The 19,076-nt window shown below is 36.4% G+C and overlaps 1 protein-coding gene across 2 annotated transcripts in view; it reads right to left on the reverse strand.

The window, feature by feature from the left end:
- Positions 1–642: 642 nt before the first annotated feature.
- Positions 643–19,076, reverse strand: part of MED23 (mediator complex subunit 23) — a 39,021-nt gene continuing 20,587 nt past the window's right edge. For both annotated transcript variants that reach the window (XM_026120073.2, XM_026120070.2), the window contains 16 exons: positions 18,343–18,588; positions 17,993–18,135; positions 17,260–17,434; positions 15,680–15,843; positions 14,363–14,487; positions 13,678–13,883; positions 12,507–12,687; positions 11,341–11,511; positions 9,875–10,091; positions 8,711–8,947; positions 7,663–7,828; positions 6,620–6,692; positions 5,294–5,508; positions 4,694–4,814; positions 2,507–2,638; positions 643–1,787 (listed from right to left, as the gene is read on the reverse strand). In XM_026120073.2, coding sequence (XP_025975858.1) covers positions 1,614–1,787; positions 2,507–2,638; positions 4,694–4,814; positions 5,294–5,508; positions 6,620–6,692; positions 7,663–7,828; positions 8,711–8,947; positions 9,875–10,091; positions 11,341–11,511; positions 12,507–12,687; positions 13,678–13,883; positions 14,363–14,487; positions 15,680–15,843; positions 17,260–17,434; positions 17,993–18,135; positions 18,343–18,588 — 2,746 coding nt within the window. In that variant the 3' untranslated portion in view covers positions 643–1,613. The remainder of the gene's footprint in view (positions 1,788–2,506; positions 2,639–4,693; positions 4,815–5,293; positions 5,509–6,619; positions 6,693–7,662; positions 7,829–8,710; positions 8,948–9,874; positions 10,092–11,340; positions 11,512–12,506; positions 12,688–13,677; positions 13,884–14,362; positions 14,488–15,679; positions 15,844–17,259; positions 17,435–17,992; positions 18,136–18,342; positions 18,589–19,076) is intronic.

Here is a 19,076-nt window from a genome sequence, read left to right on the forward strand (position 1 = left end):
TTTCCATCTGTCTCTATTACTCAGCCAACCATATTATAATAGACTGTTTGAATTTTGCTGAATAAATATTCTCTATAAAAGTCAGATAAGGTGAGGGAAGCCTGGTGCTACTGTGGCCATCATGTCCATCCTGTTATAAGAATCCAGCACAACAGATACTGGAATCATTCGATTCTGGAATGGAAAACAACACCTTTTAAACCAAACATATGATATATGATAGGCAGACATGGTTTCATACCAGACCACAGTCTGAGTTTAAGTAAGACCATACGCAATTTACTGTTACTCAAATTACACTTCCCAGAATTTAAGGTTTAAGTACAATACAAATGATAGCAGTTTCCAGCAATGCAGTTTTGCTCGGTAGTTGACAGCCTTTGACAAAGGACTTCCACTCACTGAACCAACAACTCTCACTCATAACTGCAAGGTTTTTTTTGTTTTTTTTTTTGTTTTTTTAATCAAAAGATATAATCATACCTAACTCTATTGATTTGGACTCTGTGGGTAATAGGTTCAAGCTGGTATTATCATAAAGCTGTTAGAGAACTCAAGACATGAGAATATACTTGCTATGGTCAATCCTTACTTCTAAACTAAGGGGCATGGAAAATAAATAAGCTTAACAATACTATTACAGCCTTTTAAAGTTTTTTTAATTAAAAAAATCCTGTCAAACAAGGTGAATATTTACAAAACATCCTTTCAATTTTATCAAAACCTGCTGAGCACAGTACACAGATAAAACAAAGAATGAAAGTAGAATACTATACAAACCTAAAATATAATAAGATATCAATAAAATTGAGATTGACTTAATAAAAATTACACCATTTCCCAAATAGGAAAGATAAAATACCAGCCAGCAAAGCTTTACTGAATACACATATTTTCAACAGAGACAGCCTCTGGGTAACAATCCAGCAGCCTGGTAATTCATGCTAGATGAAACCCATTGCTCATTTGTTGAATGTAAACTGCACATAAGAAATTTACAGAAATTTTCCAAGGGTCATTCTCAGTCTTTGGGGAGATACAGTTAACCCACTAGCATTGATGTAAGCTTCCTGTTTAGGAACTTTTCTGTATAAGGGCTTAACTTACGTTACCAAAAGACAAGAAGACTTTAAATTCTTCTGTGGGACAAAAAATACAAACTTTTCATAAGGCAAAAGCCAAATCTAAAAAGGCCAGTATCAGGCTACATAGGCCGAGTATCATTTCATATTATACTCAAAAATAAAGGAAAAAATATCAAGATGACTTGAATCAGGATAGGGAACAGGATACTGTAAACTCTTTAGAAATCCACCTACTTGACTGCTTCCAGAGAATCTTTACTCAGTGCTTTCAGAGAAAGGCAACATATACCTCATCTAGTGTCTGATATAAATAGATAGGAAGACTGGCATGCATATGATTAGACAGCTTCATTACGCAAAGCAAAACAGAACATTAATCTGTACATAGTTCTCTTCCCTGTTATACAGAACATGAAATTTTAGATCAGATGATGTTTCACCTCGATCAGTTAAAAAAAAAAAAAAAGAAAAAAAAAAAGAAAAAAAAGGAAAAAAGTCTTCGCATCAAGGCCAGCCTAAAACTTCATTTTACTGTGTTACTGGCAAAGCAACATTAACAGGCACTTGGTTAGGCTGTGGTGCTGGTGACCCATTACTGATAGGTTGCTGGGAAACAGCAGCTGATTCCATTTTGCTGATGTGTGTTATGAAACGCAAACGAAGTTTCAAAGCTGGTCTTAAGTTACAAATGATTTTCTCAACCTGTAAATTAAAAATAATAAAAAAGAGCAGAAATGCATTTGATAAACAGGAATATTTTGACATTTTACAACAAAAGGGAACATCACACTGCAACAATACAAAAGGAACAAGATATAGTAAAGAGTGGTATTTATATGTTATTTACCATGTTAACTTCTGGACCTTTTCTGATAACTCATCCAGAAAAAAACCTTCTTGTTCTAACAGTTGTATACTAGAGCTTTGCAAAATGATTCACACAATTTACACTTGAAGAAAAAATGCCTACTGTTATAAAATAAACTTAAATCAGGTGAATGATTTTTCACTGAATATGGAAGAATTCTCATTTTTGTCACAAGCCAGGTTATATTAACTGAACCAGAAACTAAGTAAAAACTTGAAAAGTACGAACTGAGATGAGGAAAATTTATGAAATATCCACAAGTTTATATAGCTTCATTTCTAGTTGTTGTTTTAATAGTAGTACTTAAAGCACCCTCAAGCTATACCTTAAATTTCAGACCACAGAAATTATTCTTGTAATCTGAGATAAACAGCCTACTTATCTAAAACTTAGCTGTGTAAAACTGAACAAACTTCCCAATTTGTATGTATAGAGACGAATCAACTGTTAAGGGCTTTGTTGTACTGCTACATATGAAGATAATTCATAAAAAAGATTGAATTGCTATAAAAAAAAGAAGATAACTAAGTATCAATGTCTAATGTTTACTTACTTGGTCTTTCACACTGTCACCTGTAAACATGTACTTCATATGATACAAGAAATCACATATAGGATCCATGTAGTTCAGGTGTGAGCTGTACTGATCAGCATTCAGGAGCATTTCATAAAAAGCCACTCCAATCTGCTTCCACAGGCACAAAAACCACCCCAAATGAAAACAGGTTTTACAATGTTTTAGACAGGAAATACGCTTAAACAGTATAATAAATATATATATTGCTTTTTAAGTATCTGAGATTCCTAGCTACTTACCTATTTGTCCTTGCAAGAAAGTAAGTCTAACTCATCCCATCATGATTAACTAAATGAGTCTATTTTCCTAAGTTAAGTTTGAACCAGTGTAATGAGACTTTGGTACATTCTGTATAATTAGTGCTTAAACATCACTGATTGCAATATGCTTTGAGTAAGTGCCTATGCAGTTTGCAAAACTAGACCTTAATAAATAACTATGAAAAACTTAACATAAGATTTGAGTTTTCTAGAAAGAAGACATTATGGATTACTGTGTTTAGCTTGTATTTAGACTTAAACAAGGTCTCAGCAAACTTACAGAGTCCATTTTAATGGTTCAAGCATTCTCCACACAGAGTTTATGATTAGACAAAATGTTTGAGTATACCTATTAAGGAAGGGTTGTGCACAAACACATGTCAGCCTACGGCCATTTAAAAATGCCAGTGTGAAATTTAAACTTTGTGATTGATCATTTAAGATCATTTAAGTCACATGGCAGTTGCTGCCTACTCTGAGGGCAGCAACTCAGCATGATTTCCTTAGACCAAAATCAACTCCTTGTAAAGGAAAAGAAGTGGCAAGAGAATGTTAAGGAACATGGAGAGAAAACAGCTTTTTAGCTTTTGTATTTAGGTTCAATACACAAAACACAGACATAGAAAAACAACCATTTCCTTCCTGACTGAAGAAGGAAGAAATAACCCAGTGAAAGCAATATTTACCAGCTATTTATAGTACTCTACAGCAATCTATAAAAAGATACTGCTCCATGCCTAAGCAGTGTTTTCTATTGCTCTCTACTGCTTTTATTTAAGCACTACTTTGTGAAAAAGATTTTGGAGCAGGCTTTTTTCTTACTTAAAACTACAATGAAAATATCATGGATTCCCAGAGGATGACATATTTACTTTTTGTTTCGTATTTCCAAAGCAAAATACTTAAAAGAATCAGAACAAGGCAATAGCAAAACTGAAGGAGAGATGGAAAAAACTATAGAGTAACACTGCCATATGATTATTTAACTACCTGATATAGCTTCTTACAGTATCCTGAATTCATGATATATCCATATATTTGGAGACAACAGTTACACAATTCTTTTCCCAGTGTGTATGCATCCCTACATTTTGTGACCTGTTCACAAAATGATACATACAAACTAAACGTTTAGGAAAGAACTGGGGGGGGGGTAAAAAATGTTGCAGCACAGCTCCTGATGGTGACCTAAGGAGATTCAGGGTGAAATCCTCAGCACAGATACTGGCAATTGGAGATGAAAAAGTAATTAGTAGTGGTGGTAGACCTACAGTTATGTTCATCCAGACAATAGAGGGAGATGAGATACCTAACTGCCATGTAGGCTTTGCAGATATTAACTGACAGCAGAGAAATTCAAAGACTTAGGATTCCCAAGTTTAATTCTTCTTTCTAGAAGGGACTCTCCTGCCTGCAGTTTTTCATCTCTTCTGCCTGCAGGCCATGTCTGTTTCATTTCTCCTCCCCAACCCTTATTCACATCTATATGATTGTATGGAGCAGCCTGCGCTCCACCATCCTTGCAATCTTCAGCTTTTGCAAATTTTCTTTCCCTGGCTAGAAACTTTAAAAACAGGCAACTGGTCTGATGCATATTTTGCATGCCGTTTGAGAGCCAGATAATGTGTGTATTTGGCCTCGATAGCTTGGCTGTGGGTATTTTTGGTTTGTTTGTTTTTCTGAAGTTCTAAGTGTTTTATTCTCGCCTAAGCTGACAAGACTTCAATTAATTAGGTGGCTGGATCCCAAAACAACAATTGAGATCCTTGAAAATAACATTACATATATACAGAATTCACTGCCAAATCTCTATCAGAATTCTCACTCAAGTTCTGCTTTGTTTTAAAATTGCAAGGCAAAAATAAAATAGACTGTAAAAATTAGGCCAAGAGCTACACCTTACCTCTATCATGCATCGTGTCCTCTCTTGCTGGAACCGTTGTAGAAAAGGACCAACAAGGTGGTAAACATAGAGTAACTGGAACTCTGTTTTCACTATGGGTATCAGTACTTCTGTGAGGAACCTGCAGTTTTTCAAGACACTTATTACTTAAACAAGACCTCCCCCATCCCAAACTCTACCCAGAACGTCCCATCTCTCTCAGATTTGGGCATTCATTTTAGAAAATACAGCGCAGTTCAGCAAACAACAGTTATTTCAGCAAAGCTCTGGAAGATTTCCAGGCATTTTCACTGGATTAGAAAAGAAAACCTTGTCCCAAGGAGACACAGTCTCACAATCAGAAAGGTATCCTCTCACATTTTAACACTGGTGTTAAATCAAGCGTCACTATTATTTGACGGGAACACATCTTTAGAGGAGAGCTGTATAGATAACTAGTTTTGGAGGGGAAGACAGAGCTGGAAAAGAACTTGTGATCTATCTGGTAGTTTCTGGTGCTCCCCTGTATGTATCTGCTGGTATAAATATTATGGTACAGCTTAGTTACGTATAATACACATGGAATTTTAAAAACTTAAATTACCAAATATCTACACCTACTTGGGAATGAGAGAAAGTTGTCCAATGCTAGAATGATGCCAGACAGCATGCGCCAAAGCCAAAGTGTAGCTACAGCTCATCTCAGAATAAGATTGGTGACATGCTGTGAAGTCAAATAGCTGGAATGGGTAACCAACCCACTCCGTCTCTGATGTCAAGCTGGGACTGTTGATAACACTCACAATGCGATCGTGGAGAACAATCCAGTATGGCTCCTGGGAAAAAACAAAAGGCCTAAATTATTTCTGAAAAGACAAGCATCTAAGACAGTGCTTTCTCATCTCTTCTCTATTATTGTACTTACAAAATATTCTCAGCTACATGGTATTTTATAACCCTGCCTAGCAAACATTCTTAAGTTAAGAAGGGTAATACGTCACACCTCCATATTAGCAGAAAAGGGTGTGGCATTATCAAGACATACTTAATAAATTTAACTATCTAACGAAGGAATGTAAAGGGCTCCAAAAAGAAGTAGAGCAAGGGGGAAACACCATAGTAGAAGACAGAATTTTCTGAGTATAGGCACTGAAAACGGACAAAAAATTCAATATGGAAACAGAAAACAAAAAAAGGTGCAAAAGTCAGGGAATAACACAGATGAAGGTGCAAGGAGAAGAAACATGCAGGACATATAAAGAAGCATATCAAAAATAACAAGAATGAAATCCAGGTTGGCTCTCTTCCAAGAAAATGAGTCATTTTACTGAGGGAGAGAAGCCACAGGGAAAGGATAAGAGAACTGTTGCATAAATATGCAACAAGTAAACAAGATCAAAGTTATTAGACAGTCCTGATGTTGAATGCAATCAGCTATCAAATCAAGTCAGTACATTCAGAAGATCAAAGCTACTACAGAAATAAGAACTCTAATACTGCACACATTCGCTTTCATAGTCTTAGTCACATCTCATTTACATGGTTTAAGAGACACGGTGTGCAAGTGCAAGTGCTAACGCAAAATGAGCTTTGCATCAGAAACCATATGGACATTCTCATTCCATTGCTTGTTCTCAATTGATACTATGCATAAAGCATTTAACCATGTTTTCAAAAGGAATGATTTACTTCTTTTCACCCTAGCCTCAAAACATCATAGAAAAATAAAAACATGGCTATATTTTCAATACTGGAAGAATAGAAAAACATGTTTTTCGAACAAAAAAATGGCCTTCAGAATGGCTTACTGAGGAATGTACAGATTTTGGCTGTCACACTGCAAACTGCAAAAATTCTTACAACATACCCTAGAAAGATAATAAACCTTATATGGAAGAAGAGGGTTTTTTGTTGTTGTTGTTGTTTTTTAAAGATACATGGACTCACTGGTAAGGCTGTGATAATTAGTCCAATAGCATTCATCCAAGCTGTGATATTCTCTCTTGGCACCAGGGGCTGACTACAGACAGAGAAAAAGGAAATGCAAAGCTGAAATTCACAAATGCAATCTGTGCTTTTGGTATACTTAAAGAGAAGGCATACTTGTACAGAGAATATTCCTTGAGAAGTTGAGAGCACTATACAGAGACATGCAGCTATCTAAGACAGGCAATGGACAGTATGAATGCTGTTTTGACACTGCTGGCAAAACTTTGTTCAGACAGAATTTTGGTTTTGTAGTATGTGTTCTTCAAAGGTTGCTTTCATACTGTTCTACTTACTGAATAGCCTTAAGCATTAAAATGCTACTTATCCCTTTATTGACCCCTCGCCTCCATGTGTCCCAAGCAAAGCAAACAACAATAAAGTACTAAGCTGAATAAGGCTGTAAAGGAATCATTTCAGTCTGCCACTGTTTATCAAAGCCTATATCCACTGCAGCTCTTTTCCACAGTGCCTGAGCTAGAAGTCAAGAAACAGAACTATGGGGTCAAATTTAAGATATTGCCACAGAACGCTAGCCTAGGAACACTGGTCTGTTTCAAAGTATCTTTAATTTTACATTAGCATCAGAAGGATTCAGAGCACTGCCACTCCTTCCTTGCTCTTTCTTTGCATTCAAAGATCCTGTGATATAAGCTCATGAAGTCTCCCTATCCTGGATGAAAGAACAATAGCTCTTTCCCAGCCTTTGTGCCACTGAACCCACTGGAGAAGTCATCACCCAGCATAAGATGTTCCCTCCATTGCTTCAACAAGATCATGCTGAACCAGCTGTTCCAGAAGCACACACAATGCTTTCCCCCACAACATGGGAATCCAGCACACTATTTTTCTGCTTGATCTCTATAGCTCTGTTTGTTCTCCAAAAATACATTAACTTAAAATTTTAAGTATTTATACTTAGTTTTATAAAAAAGCTAAAAACAACTGTAGTTGTAATTGATGTATTAGATCTTGCAGAAAACAGTTCCAGGGAGACAACATACCTCTTCAGCACAACATTTAGCAGTGCATTGCCCACGTCCTTCCCTGGAACAGCCAGAGCCATAAGTTCAACACAGGTAACATGCAGGGCATGGGCAGCTGGGTTAGGAAATTCATTGAATCTCCAGTCACAATTTGGGAATGGACCAGGTGATTTGCCTGCCATAGGTGACAGTGATTAAGGAAAAGAATAGTCCCCATTAACAACTAGTAAAAACAGCAAACTGTTCTAAAATACATGTATACACCACACACATAATGAATGACAACCACAGTTCATGAAACTAAGACATACATTAAAAAAGTATGAACAAAAGGCAATGAACGGCATTTAGGCACCAAGAAGCACTGAAGGACTGCATAAATACATAGCAATGGATATACTGCACATACAGGGCCATTCACCATATGCTTCCAAATCAAGACAACAAAAATATTTTATTCTTAATAGTATTGATAATAGCATTAGAAAAAAGTAAATTCATTTTCTAGCTTGTTTTTTAAACACTCATTTCCACTTATGTGGAAATTAAAATTCAATTTGGAATGCACAAACATCAGTATTTGTAATTAAAAGTGATGCATTAAACTGAAATATTTATATAGCTGCACTGTACTTATTTGTTATCACTTTATTTTTGAAGAAGTTACAACTAGGAGAGCACGGTCTCCCTGTAGAATAAAAATAAAAATAATAAAAAATACAAAACAAAAATACAGCTTCCAAACAATTTCTCAGATTACAAGGAACTGCTCTGTACTGGCAAAAGTCACCATCACTATCTAATACTTTATCATCATCTCAAATCAGTTCTGTCTGCTTACTTAATTCACTGCTTTGACTTTCTTCACACTTCTAGCAACAAACCCATATGGTACAAATATACTGAAGCAAACTAAATAAGAATTTAGCCTGACATACATGACTAAATAAAAACTCCAAGCTTTATTTCATATTGGAACAGATAGAAATTGAACTTTATATTTTGGTGAAATGAAGCTGCAAAGACGTTGACACACCTTATTTAATGCTAATTTTAAGAAGGATATTGTCTACTAGTCTTCCAATGAGTTTGCAATAGTAAGTGTCATCAGGAATCCATGGATTATCTTCTCGGGCATTCATAGCACATTTGAGATAAGTATCACTTAGACACCAGCCCAGTGGGCGATTATCTTTCAGAGAGCCAATAATGGCATGAACAAGCTTTCTCTTGAGGTTTGTGCGCTCTCTGAGGTGCCTCTCATAATAGTGAAGAGTGTTGTACAGGTAAGTCACTGGACGGTCTGTCAAGAAAAAACAGTGCAAAACAAACAAAAAACCCCACAGAAGTATCTTCTAGCATCACTGCTATATTTATGGTGGCAAACATAAAATTCAGTCAAGAGCTCCACATAACGAAGTTGCATATATTTTAAAACTGTGCAAATGGAACTGATTAGCGTTCTTAATTTAAATAAAATTTTATAAAAAAATATACATCGATTTTCCTTTGTTCTGTACATACTTTAATGTGCGTGGGAAGGGCTAGAACTGACCAAAGAAAATCAATATTGCTAGCTGTTTATGTATTTATGATAATACTAACACATTCATAAACAAACACTTTAAATCATCTCTTCATTTAAGAGGTATTAAAGAGGAAGAATACAGGTATAAGACAACAGTAAAGAAAGAATATTGCTCTGTTATGCTCAGACACTTAGCAATGTCAGCTATACCAGGTGCAATTATAAAAGTGTTAAAAAAAACAAAAACAAAACAAAATCCCCCCAAACCACACACACATTAAATCATTTGAACCTTATGGTAAAAAGCAATAGATGGAGAGACTGGTTTTTTAGCTGTTTCAGTCTGGGTATCAGGACTGTTAGGACAGAGAAGGTCCATATACTACTACTGGAATGGAGTGAAAGGGAAAGGTGTAAAAGAGGAATGAATGAGCAGAAGCTACCTGAATAAAAGCAAATTTGCTGTTAGTCGGCTGAAGTTCACTGAACAAGGATTGTGTCTCTAGGCACAGATGTGGACAGGGCTCACAAAATAGGAAAGGATTACAGAACACTGTGCTAGCAGAAGGTTCTGCACAGCAGTCAGCTAGCTAACACAGCCTACTATTCAATGCCTACAGCATTTTCTTAATAACACACTGTAATAAGGAGAATAGAATAATCACAACAGGAATAAATAGTTTACATCCATAGATAACTCACCATGGAATTTGTATAAACCTCCCAGATGATCCAATAACGTTTCTAATGATTTGGACACTGGAAGCAATTCCAGAAATCTATGGATTACAATGTCAAACACTGGCAGAAAGCGCAGGCATACATTTCCAAAATAAATTGGTAGGTACTGGGGCTGGATCTGAACTGGGGGGTTGACTTGCTCTGCCAAGCCTTCAAAATATAGCTTTTCAGGATATTTCTGGGGGGAAAAAACACAACATAATTAAAAGCTTTTTCTTTAAAACCACTATGTTAAACATTCAGTACTGACATTGCTTTAAAAAGACACAATCATACCCATCACTGTCCTATAAGAGTGCAACAACAGATTTTCAGCATAAAACTTACTGAAGAAAATTAACCTTTGAGTGAATTATTTAGTGATTACAAGTAGTACATTTAACTTCTTTTGGGAAAAAAGATATGAGGTTTCAGCACCATTCAAAGGGGGCATAAGGGATCATTAAGCATCCTAAGAAAAACCTGATAGCAGCAGCCACCAGTGCTTATGTGTCTCTTGTCAAGTATTTTAAGAGAACCTAGGGGAAAATTCAGCACTTCTGAAATGTTCTGCATCACATACTGAATCACAACAGTAGAAATAATGTACATGTAAGCCCTCCCTAGGAAACAACTGGAGTGCACTCAAATACCAGATGAGTACAGCTGAAGGCTGAGCTTGTGGTGTTTTACCTGTGACTGGAATTTCTATAGGCCAGCTTGGATCTGGTAACTGTGCAGCTATGTTACAGCATTGCCCAGGCTACTGCTTCCCAGCTATGCTTACAAGTTTAGACACTGCTAAAACTGTACTGTTAAGGCTGAAAGCTAATATAGACTAAATAAGTTCTGGATCAAAACTACAATGCATCTGTTTAGCTGCATAAGGAGTCTCCTCACATGTGCTTTGACTTGGTGTCAATGTACTACTACCTTTGGTAGAATATTCCAGCTGCTGTATCCTTTTCTAGCCAGCGGACCCCCTATGTTTGCAGCAGCATTAAAATCTTAGCAATCCTCTTCCCTAAGATGAGGAGGGTCTGTTCTTGCCAGAGAGGAGATAGTAGAAGCTTTAATATTTAAGGGAAAATGCAACAATAGTGAAACCTAGTCATAAAATACCAGAAGGGAATCCATCTTCCCTGATACACAAAAAATATCTTCTAAATGAATTTTAGTAAACCCAAGATACTAAAGTGACTGGATTTAGATGAGCAAGAATCTCTAACCAACCTTCAGCTGCTTTTACCTTTGAATATCACTGTATATTATTTTAATGTTATTCCATAAACATAAGTGATTTTATACAAGCCCAACCAAACTGCTAGTAAATAACTCCAAAAAGTTTGCAGAGCAGTCCTATACTGTTCAAAACAAAAGATTCTTTGGCTAATCTGAACTCCACAGAAAGTATTATTAAAAAAAAAAAAAATTATTGGCTTCATTACCTTGTGATAACTCATATGCTTAGTGTGCCAGTCATTCTGCAGCCAGTGCTCTGGAGAATTCTCCTTCACAAAATCACTCACTCTGTTTCTGAAATCATTAGGCTTGAGTAAAAGTAATTGAATTATGAAGTAACAGACCTGAGCTTCATTTCCTTCATGACTACGCATAGCCTTTAAACAAAAAGGATCAGAAAACATGGAATTACAGCTGATGCTACTATCTGCTTTAGAACCACTAAAATACTGGCCAGGCAATTTGGCTGCACATTAGACCTGTCTGCACACAAATTCACATTGAACATATGGTCTCTCAACTATTTTGGTGGTGAAGACAGAACAGAAGCAGGCTCCATCACCTGCTGTGAAAAGCATCCATCCCATTTTCTATTGCACAGGCAGAAAGTCTCACAAAATTCCGAGTGATAGCATGTTGTTCAAGAATTCCAGTTCTGCTTGCAGACCTCTTTGTAGGACTATCCAACTAATGATAAGGAAACTAAGCTTGCTTCAAAGTTCTGGCCACTCCCAGAATCATATGCATTCATTCAGTTTTTAACACGTTTGGACTTCAGTTTGAAAATCAAACTAAAATCAAAACAATCAGCTTTATATGTTAAAATCTCTTCCTAACATAAGTAAAGGATAATTACTGAAGAAATATTTAATTCTCTGGATAACTCCATTATTTTGCAAGGTAAACTTAAAAGACAGAGAAAGCAATCTGTCACCTGCTTTTCTAATGTACTGGGCTAAACTTTAAGCAAATACAATATTCTCTAGTAGGTACAAGACTTTACATTTGTTTCCAAATAACGGCATGCCACACCCCTTCTAACTTTTCAGACTGCAGAAAGGACTGCATAACTCTGAGATCAAAAGACCCAGAGCACTAACAATAATGCTTAATAATGCCAACGTAATGGCTGCCATTATATAGCCAAGTAAAGCTTCTCCTGAAGATTCAAAGAACTGTAAGACTGAATTTTTTTTACTTCTGATTACAGAAGTAATCCATTATTTTACTTGATTATTGGATTAGCAGAGAGTCACTATTTAAAATCAATACATCTTTAAAAAGAAGGTTCCTACAAAAGTGACTCAGAAGGCAATGACCAAGTATTGTTTAAAGAAATCTCTTGCATCTTATCTTTTAAGGCAATACTTACCAAACACAGTATCAACCTATCCAGTGTTACTATGTTGTATTTCCACACCATATCATTAAGTATCTCAATACATTTGTTGAGCTGCTGGCCTCCTGCTGAGGTAGAGAATTCATACACCAAGAAATCTGCAAATGTCCTGACATGTGCCACCAAAGCTCGGGCCCCAATTCTTTCCAACACTCTAACAGAGAGAAAGGAGGAGAATAAAAAGTCTCTGTTTCAAGCATGCTCACACAAATAGAAAAAGCAATGAACAACTGTTACTATCCTTAACACATTTTTAACTGGTCTATTTTACAAGACTGAATACGTTTTATACAAAAATTTTCTTAAAACAGATAAACTCCCCCAAGCAAGGGAATTCTAAAGCCTGGATATCAATTAAATGAAACCCTTCAAGTTCCCAAACACACATCTGTAGTGTTCTGCTCAGAATCCATGCATTACCTAGGTAGAACTGCATTTTTAACTTATACACCTCTTAGGAGAGTCTTCTGCAACTTACTGTTATTCTCCCGCAGCGTGTGTTTTAATGTAACCATAGCATCAAAAAATTGGTATTTCTTCACTGCACAAAAGACTAACACATGCTTTTCACAAATATTAATTGTTTCAACAGACCTTATGAGGCCTGCAAAAAGAAAAATCTGTTTTTCATGACTGTGGAGCTGAAGTTGTTACTACTGAGGACAAGTACAGATAATCCTAATACTACTGCTTCTATAATAATTTTCAGCCTAATCCAGCACAGAATATTTCTTTAATATTCAGTCTTTATTAACATACAAAAGTGAAGTAAATAAATGCTCTATATTTTTTGTTTACTATTCACAATTGTATGAAATACTGATTCATTACAAGTAAACTGCTTAACTCAAACAGCTGATATCCTTGTCTGTAATTCTCTTACCATGAGGAATATGCATTGCAGACTTCTACATGATAAAACAGTGGCAGCCAGGAGGTGCTATCAGTCTTAAATACTGGCCTATTATTATGATATCCTAATATCTAGCTCCATTTCTTTCTTCCGTGCCTTGAATTACCGTAAGAAAAAAAAAAAAAAAAAAAAAGGTACAAACCATACGAATCTAAGATACAAGGCCTATGTCCTTGAAACTGAAGATGATTTGCTGTAACACCTTTGAAATAGCACATCTTTTAAGCTCACCTGTAGCCAATCTGATTAATGTGATCAGTCTCTAATAACATCTTCCACAGGAGACAAAGGAAAAGGGGGGGTGAACCTTGCATAGAAAAATGTGTGATTATATCATTCTCATTGGTCATAGACTTCCACTTTCGATACTCCTCTTCCACATTCTTTTTCAGGTTAAAACGGCTTTCCTGAGGTACATTGTTCTGTTTGAAGAATACCTGAAATAAAGTAGGCTTTGTTGTGACCAATAGCTCTAAAATTAGAACAGGCAAGCTTTACCTTGACTCAGTAAGGGCACCTAATGATTTTTTTACTTTCACATGCAGTAAAAAAAAAATTACTAGACAGGGTTGTTGCTTCATTGTGACACCACAATGATTGTCTTGTCAGTAAGTTATGTGACAAGTTGCCATGATGGAGAAGGGTTTTGATATAATTTTTTTTTCTTTTAAATCCAATTTACCTTCCACTGGCAGTATCAGCTGGCCAGACTTGAGCCTAGGATACTCCAGGAGAAGCATAATGCATATTTGAAGAAATATCAGTGTTAGAATCATATTGCTTTCTCTAGTGAACTGAGATTAAAGTAGTTCAGACAGAAGAAGAATCCTACCAACTAGCAAAAGGCACGGGATCCTGTTAAGAGTGTAAATTCTCCATATTTCTAATTAGAAAATTGGCAGTTTGAAACTATTACCTGCAAAGGAGCTGGAAAACAGCTTAGTGTATGTGAGGCCCAGTTATGGGGAGTAAAACTCATGATAGTCTGCAGTATGTCCTTGCACCAAGTTCCCTGAATTGAATCAGAGCCTGTGAAAAAATCTAAACCAACATTCAACATTAATGAAGCACAAAGGATTGATGATATTAGTTTTTCGCATCAAAAGACATTTCCTAATGGTATTCCTTTTGTAGTTACATGGATCAAGGTTTTGCTAGTTTGACAGGGTTACCTTTTTGACCAACTTCCCCCACTCCCTTCCTTCAAATCTTATTTGCGCTCTAAAACAAGCTGGATACTGTTATTTATGGTGTTAGCAATAATGAAATTATTTTTAAGTTTTGAGCTAGAAATAAATCAAGCACAGTTTTAAGGTTTTATATTTAATTTCCTGTAATGACAATAAAAGAAGCTTTTGCTGATGAACTGATCAGACCTAATTTAAAAAAAAAAAACGAGGAAGCTAATCATCATGAAATTGCCAGATGTCATTTTTATAGACTTGCTTTAAAAAGATTGCTTAGCAATACCTTTTCCAATTAAGCTGTAACAAAAAATAAAAACAGAAACACCACCACACTAGTCCCCTTCCTCCCACCCACCGGAAACCCTGTTGTTGATGTAACATTGAAGGTTGAACAAAGATTAAATAAAAAAGGAAAAAAAGAAAACTAACATGAACTTCTTCCCTTTCAAATTTTCTTCCCCTGTTTTTGTGAAGTCACAATTGTTCTAATTCTTTGGTGAGCCTCCAGATTAGAACTGAATTTCCAGTGTAAATGAAGGAAACAGGAAATATCCCTCTGAACGCTAACAAAAACTTGACCTCTGTCGTTGCAAACTGTTAAACATTAAAATACACAGGAAATGCTTCCTTTATTCCCTTCCCCAACAAAACAAACCCAAAACTTAGACTACATTTTCTTAAAGGTAAGAGGAGATGGCTTCTGCATTAACAACATACTTGCATTGAACATTCCATGTTATCATGGCATCTATCAGTAAGTAGGTTGCAACATTTAACTTTAAATAATGAAACCAGAAATAGAAGATAGAGCAAAAAAGCTAGTTACACTGCATTTGTGTACCAGATCAATTTTTGAACAACTTCTGACTTCAGTACTACTTTAATAACAACTTCTTTGCCTAAAAATGATGCCAGTATTTTGAAATAAAACTAAATTAGACTTCAAAAACAGAAATTTATGTGAAATGCTCTACTACAGTGTTATTTCCAGGATACTCTGTCGAACTATATTTTAGAGAAATGGCTTGACTTCACCTTTCACTTACCTGTCACATGTGTTGCTCTAGCTAGAGTCAAGATCAGAGCCCTGTTGAGTTCTTCTGATTCTGCTGAAAGAACTGTTTTAGGATCACTGAGGAATCGTGTAAATTGTGGTTGGACCTCTGAGCTGCCCAAAGCTGTGATTAGCCGTAGAGCAGTACTTTCAACACTAAAAGAAGAATATAGTCCAGTTAGCAAAGAATACTTATACTACTGCTTCTAAGATTCCAAAATACCTACTCTTCCTCTGTTTTTTGTTTCAACTAATATAGAAGTACTAGTTTTGGAAGTAGTGTTCTTAACCTTTTGGAAAAATTTGGATTTTCCACCACTTAATAGACATGCTTTCAACCACTTAAATACTTTATTTTCAAATAAAGCTCCCAAAAGTTGCTTTAGTGATTTCTGGATACCTATATTTTAAAACATATATAAAATTCAAGATGCAGAGTCCCTGAAAAGGAGCCTTAAGCCTCTCCAATTTAGAGCGCCCTCTTTTTGTTTCCTTTTGAACATCTTTGTTAGACTAGCAGATACAGATAAATAAGTAAATACAAGAACAGAAGAAAAAGGCATGAATAAGACATGGGAAGCTGCAAAGCAAACTATCTCCTAGAAGCAGACAGCACTAAACTGTCCTTATTAAAGTAATCGGGAAGTACTACTTTTGATTTCCACTTTATTTTCCACTGCTCTAGTTGGAAGTGCTTTTCACACTAGTTAGTTTGAAGCAATTTAAGACACTCTTACAACATTGCCTCTCAAATCTCAAAGCTATAGATTAGTTAACTCCAGTCAGGTTGTGCATATCTAAGGTAACAGATTAACATCCAGGTTTTATATTTCACAATCTAACAAGACAAAACAAAACTTCGATAAATAAAAGGAGCAAGACCTTGAAACTAAAGAGGAATGTGTGGAAGTAAAAGACAATCAACAGTACGAAGACTAACTCCATCTTACTAATCACTGTCTTAAGGCAGAACAAAGGAAGAGTCCCTGAACAGTGTATGAACTCATCAACTCCTGCCTGGCATGCCAGGAATTCGAACTGGATAAAACTGGCTAGAAGTTACAGAGTTTTCCAGTGGAAAGTTTTATTTTCTTTGTTCTTTACTTTGGGTATATAGCCCAGTAACTTAGTTCTTGTAATGGAATAAAAACCTGCTACACGAGAAAAAAAACCAGCAGTCCCATTGGCAGGGAAGCCAATCACTGTTTCTCCCACTGTGACTACAAGCAGCAGGCATTGGCCTTCTTCACCTGCAGTACAAGTGTCTCAACAGCTGTCCGGCACTTCTTGACATGATGGTGCTGCTGCACATGGATGTGTTTAGACCTGCAAGACTGCTGCCATGTCTGTGTGAGAGGGGCTCCCACACACAACTCTGCAGAGTACTATATTAACATCTAATTGTATTCCTGAAACAAAACCAGCTGAGATGCCATAAAACTGAACCTAGCTACAGAACTAAAAAGACTAGGAAATACTTATGTCCTATCAAACAGGGTTCTTACACAACTTTCAACATACAATTAATGAAAGAATCCAGGATTAGGGCTAAATATGGTAGCCCTCACTCACCACAGATGAAGCTGGTTCTGATTAGTCTGTGGCACAGCAGCCAAGGAATGAAGATGGCTGAGCAGCTGGACTCTGTAATGAGGCTGGATGTGATGCATGCGATAGCTAAACATTTCTAGCAGTGTGTGCAAAATTCCCCAGGCGTGAGATTTAAACACTGTTGGCAGGAGCTGACCTTATGGAAAATAGTTTGTAAAATAAATTTTCCAAGTGATTACTCTTTAAAACACACTTAGAGTACACTGTGGATAGACAGTTATATTTAGCTGCAAGTCAGATATTCAATTTGATAACTCTAGTACTTCCAAAGAGTGCACGTGCAAGCAACTGTCTTTAGATACCATAAATGTGTAGAGTTGAATAATCTTTTGACTGAACATATACAGCAGACATCCAAATTATTTTAAAGAGTGCAATTAAATATCACTTGCATCTGATTAAGTAAAAGTTCTTAAGAGTTTCCATATGCATATTTTTGCACAATGCAGCTAAACTAGGAAAGCTCTGACTATACAAGCAACAGTGCCCCCATATAGAGACAGCAGCATGCTTATCTGAAATTTATTGCAGCACTAGGGTTACTGTTATGAATTTTTTACATTAAGATAATTTATGTAAGTATTCAACATATTGCATCACTAGATTTTGATTTTTTTCTATGGTTTCCAGTTGCCATTCAAACAGAAAGACATTACTGAAGGGGAAGGTGGGGGCAAAGGATTTTCTGTCTTACTGATGAAGCCTTTGATTCCCAATGACTCTATTTCCATATAAACCAACAAACGGCTGTAGGTTTCCACGAGAGCTGGTGCCAAGGCCAGACTAGATTTTGCATGAGCCAGTTTAATCACCCTTGTAGCTATGCTATGAATCAGGCTGGGGAAAAAGAGAGAGTATTTTTAATTAAAATTATGTACTTGAAATTTAAGGAATTTGTTATATAAATCAACAGCTTTATATAAGACATTTTGAAACAAACGGAAAGCTTTCCTGCTGACAGTTAGTTACATAAAAATTTACAGATAAAAAACTAACAACACCCCTCCCCCCCCCCAAAAACCCCCAACTAACTGCATACTGTACCTCATTTTGGCATGAACTGTGAGTGAATCCAAGAGGTTCATCGGCAGTGGGGTGATCGAGCCTGATGCCATGCAATTAGTCCCTGGAAGAGGGATCCTCATATTGCCATTTCCATAAATAGTCTCTACTAGTACCCCCATGGGCAAAGTGAAACATTCTGAATTGGTTGAATATGCATTGCACAACAAGGCAATCTTGTAGTCATTCATCTGCAAACTTTTATTTCTTAAACTCTGTTGCAAAAACCTGCATATCAAAGACAGGCTAAACATTAAGGGGGTAGAGGGTGGAAATCAAGTAGAAGAATACACATATATTGCAGGATTACAGTCACAAATAAACCCTGTCACAAATCCATTGCAAAACAGTAAAAAAAACCCAAAATATTTATCAATCGTACCACAATAAATAACTAGATCTTAAGCCCCAGTTAATTTGACTTTTTAGTAAAAACTGATCAAGTTACAATTACTATATACCACAGTAACACAGCTGGAGAAAAATCACAGAATCACAAAATGGCCGAGATTGGAAGGGACCTCTGGAGATCATCTAGTCCAAACCCCCCTGCACAAGCAGGGTCACCTACAGCATGTTGCACAGGATCACGTCCAGGCGGGTTTTGAATATCTCCAGAGAAGGAGACTCCACAACCTCTCTGGGAAAGCTGCTCCAGTGCTCTGTCACCGTCGCAGTAAGGAAGTTTTTCCCCATATTGAGGTGGAACTTCCTGT

Source organism: Dromaius novaehollandiae, chromosome 3, assembly GCF_036370855.1.
Source record: "Dromaius novaehollandiae isolate bDroNov1 chromosome 3, bDroNov1.hap1, whole genome shotgun sequence".
NCBI classification, from domain to species: domain Eukaryota; kingdom Metazoa; phylum Chordata; class Aves; order Casuariiformes; family Dromaiidae; genus Dromaius; species Dromaius novaehollandiae.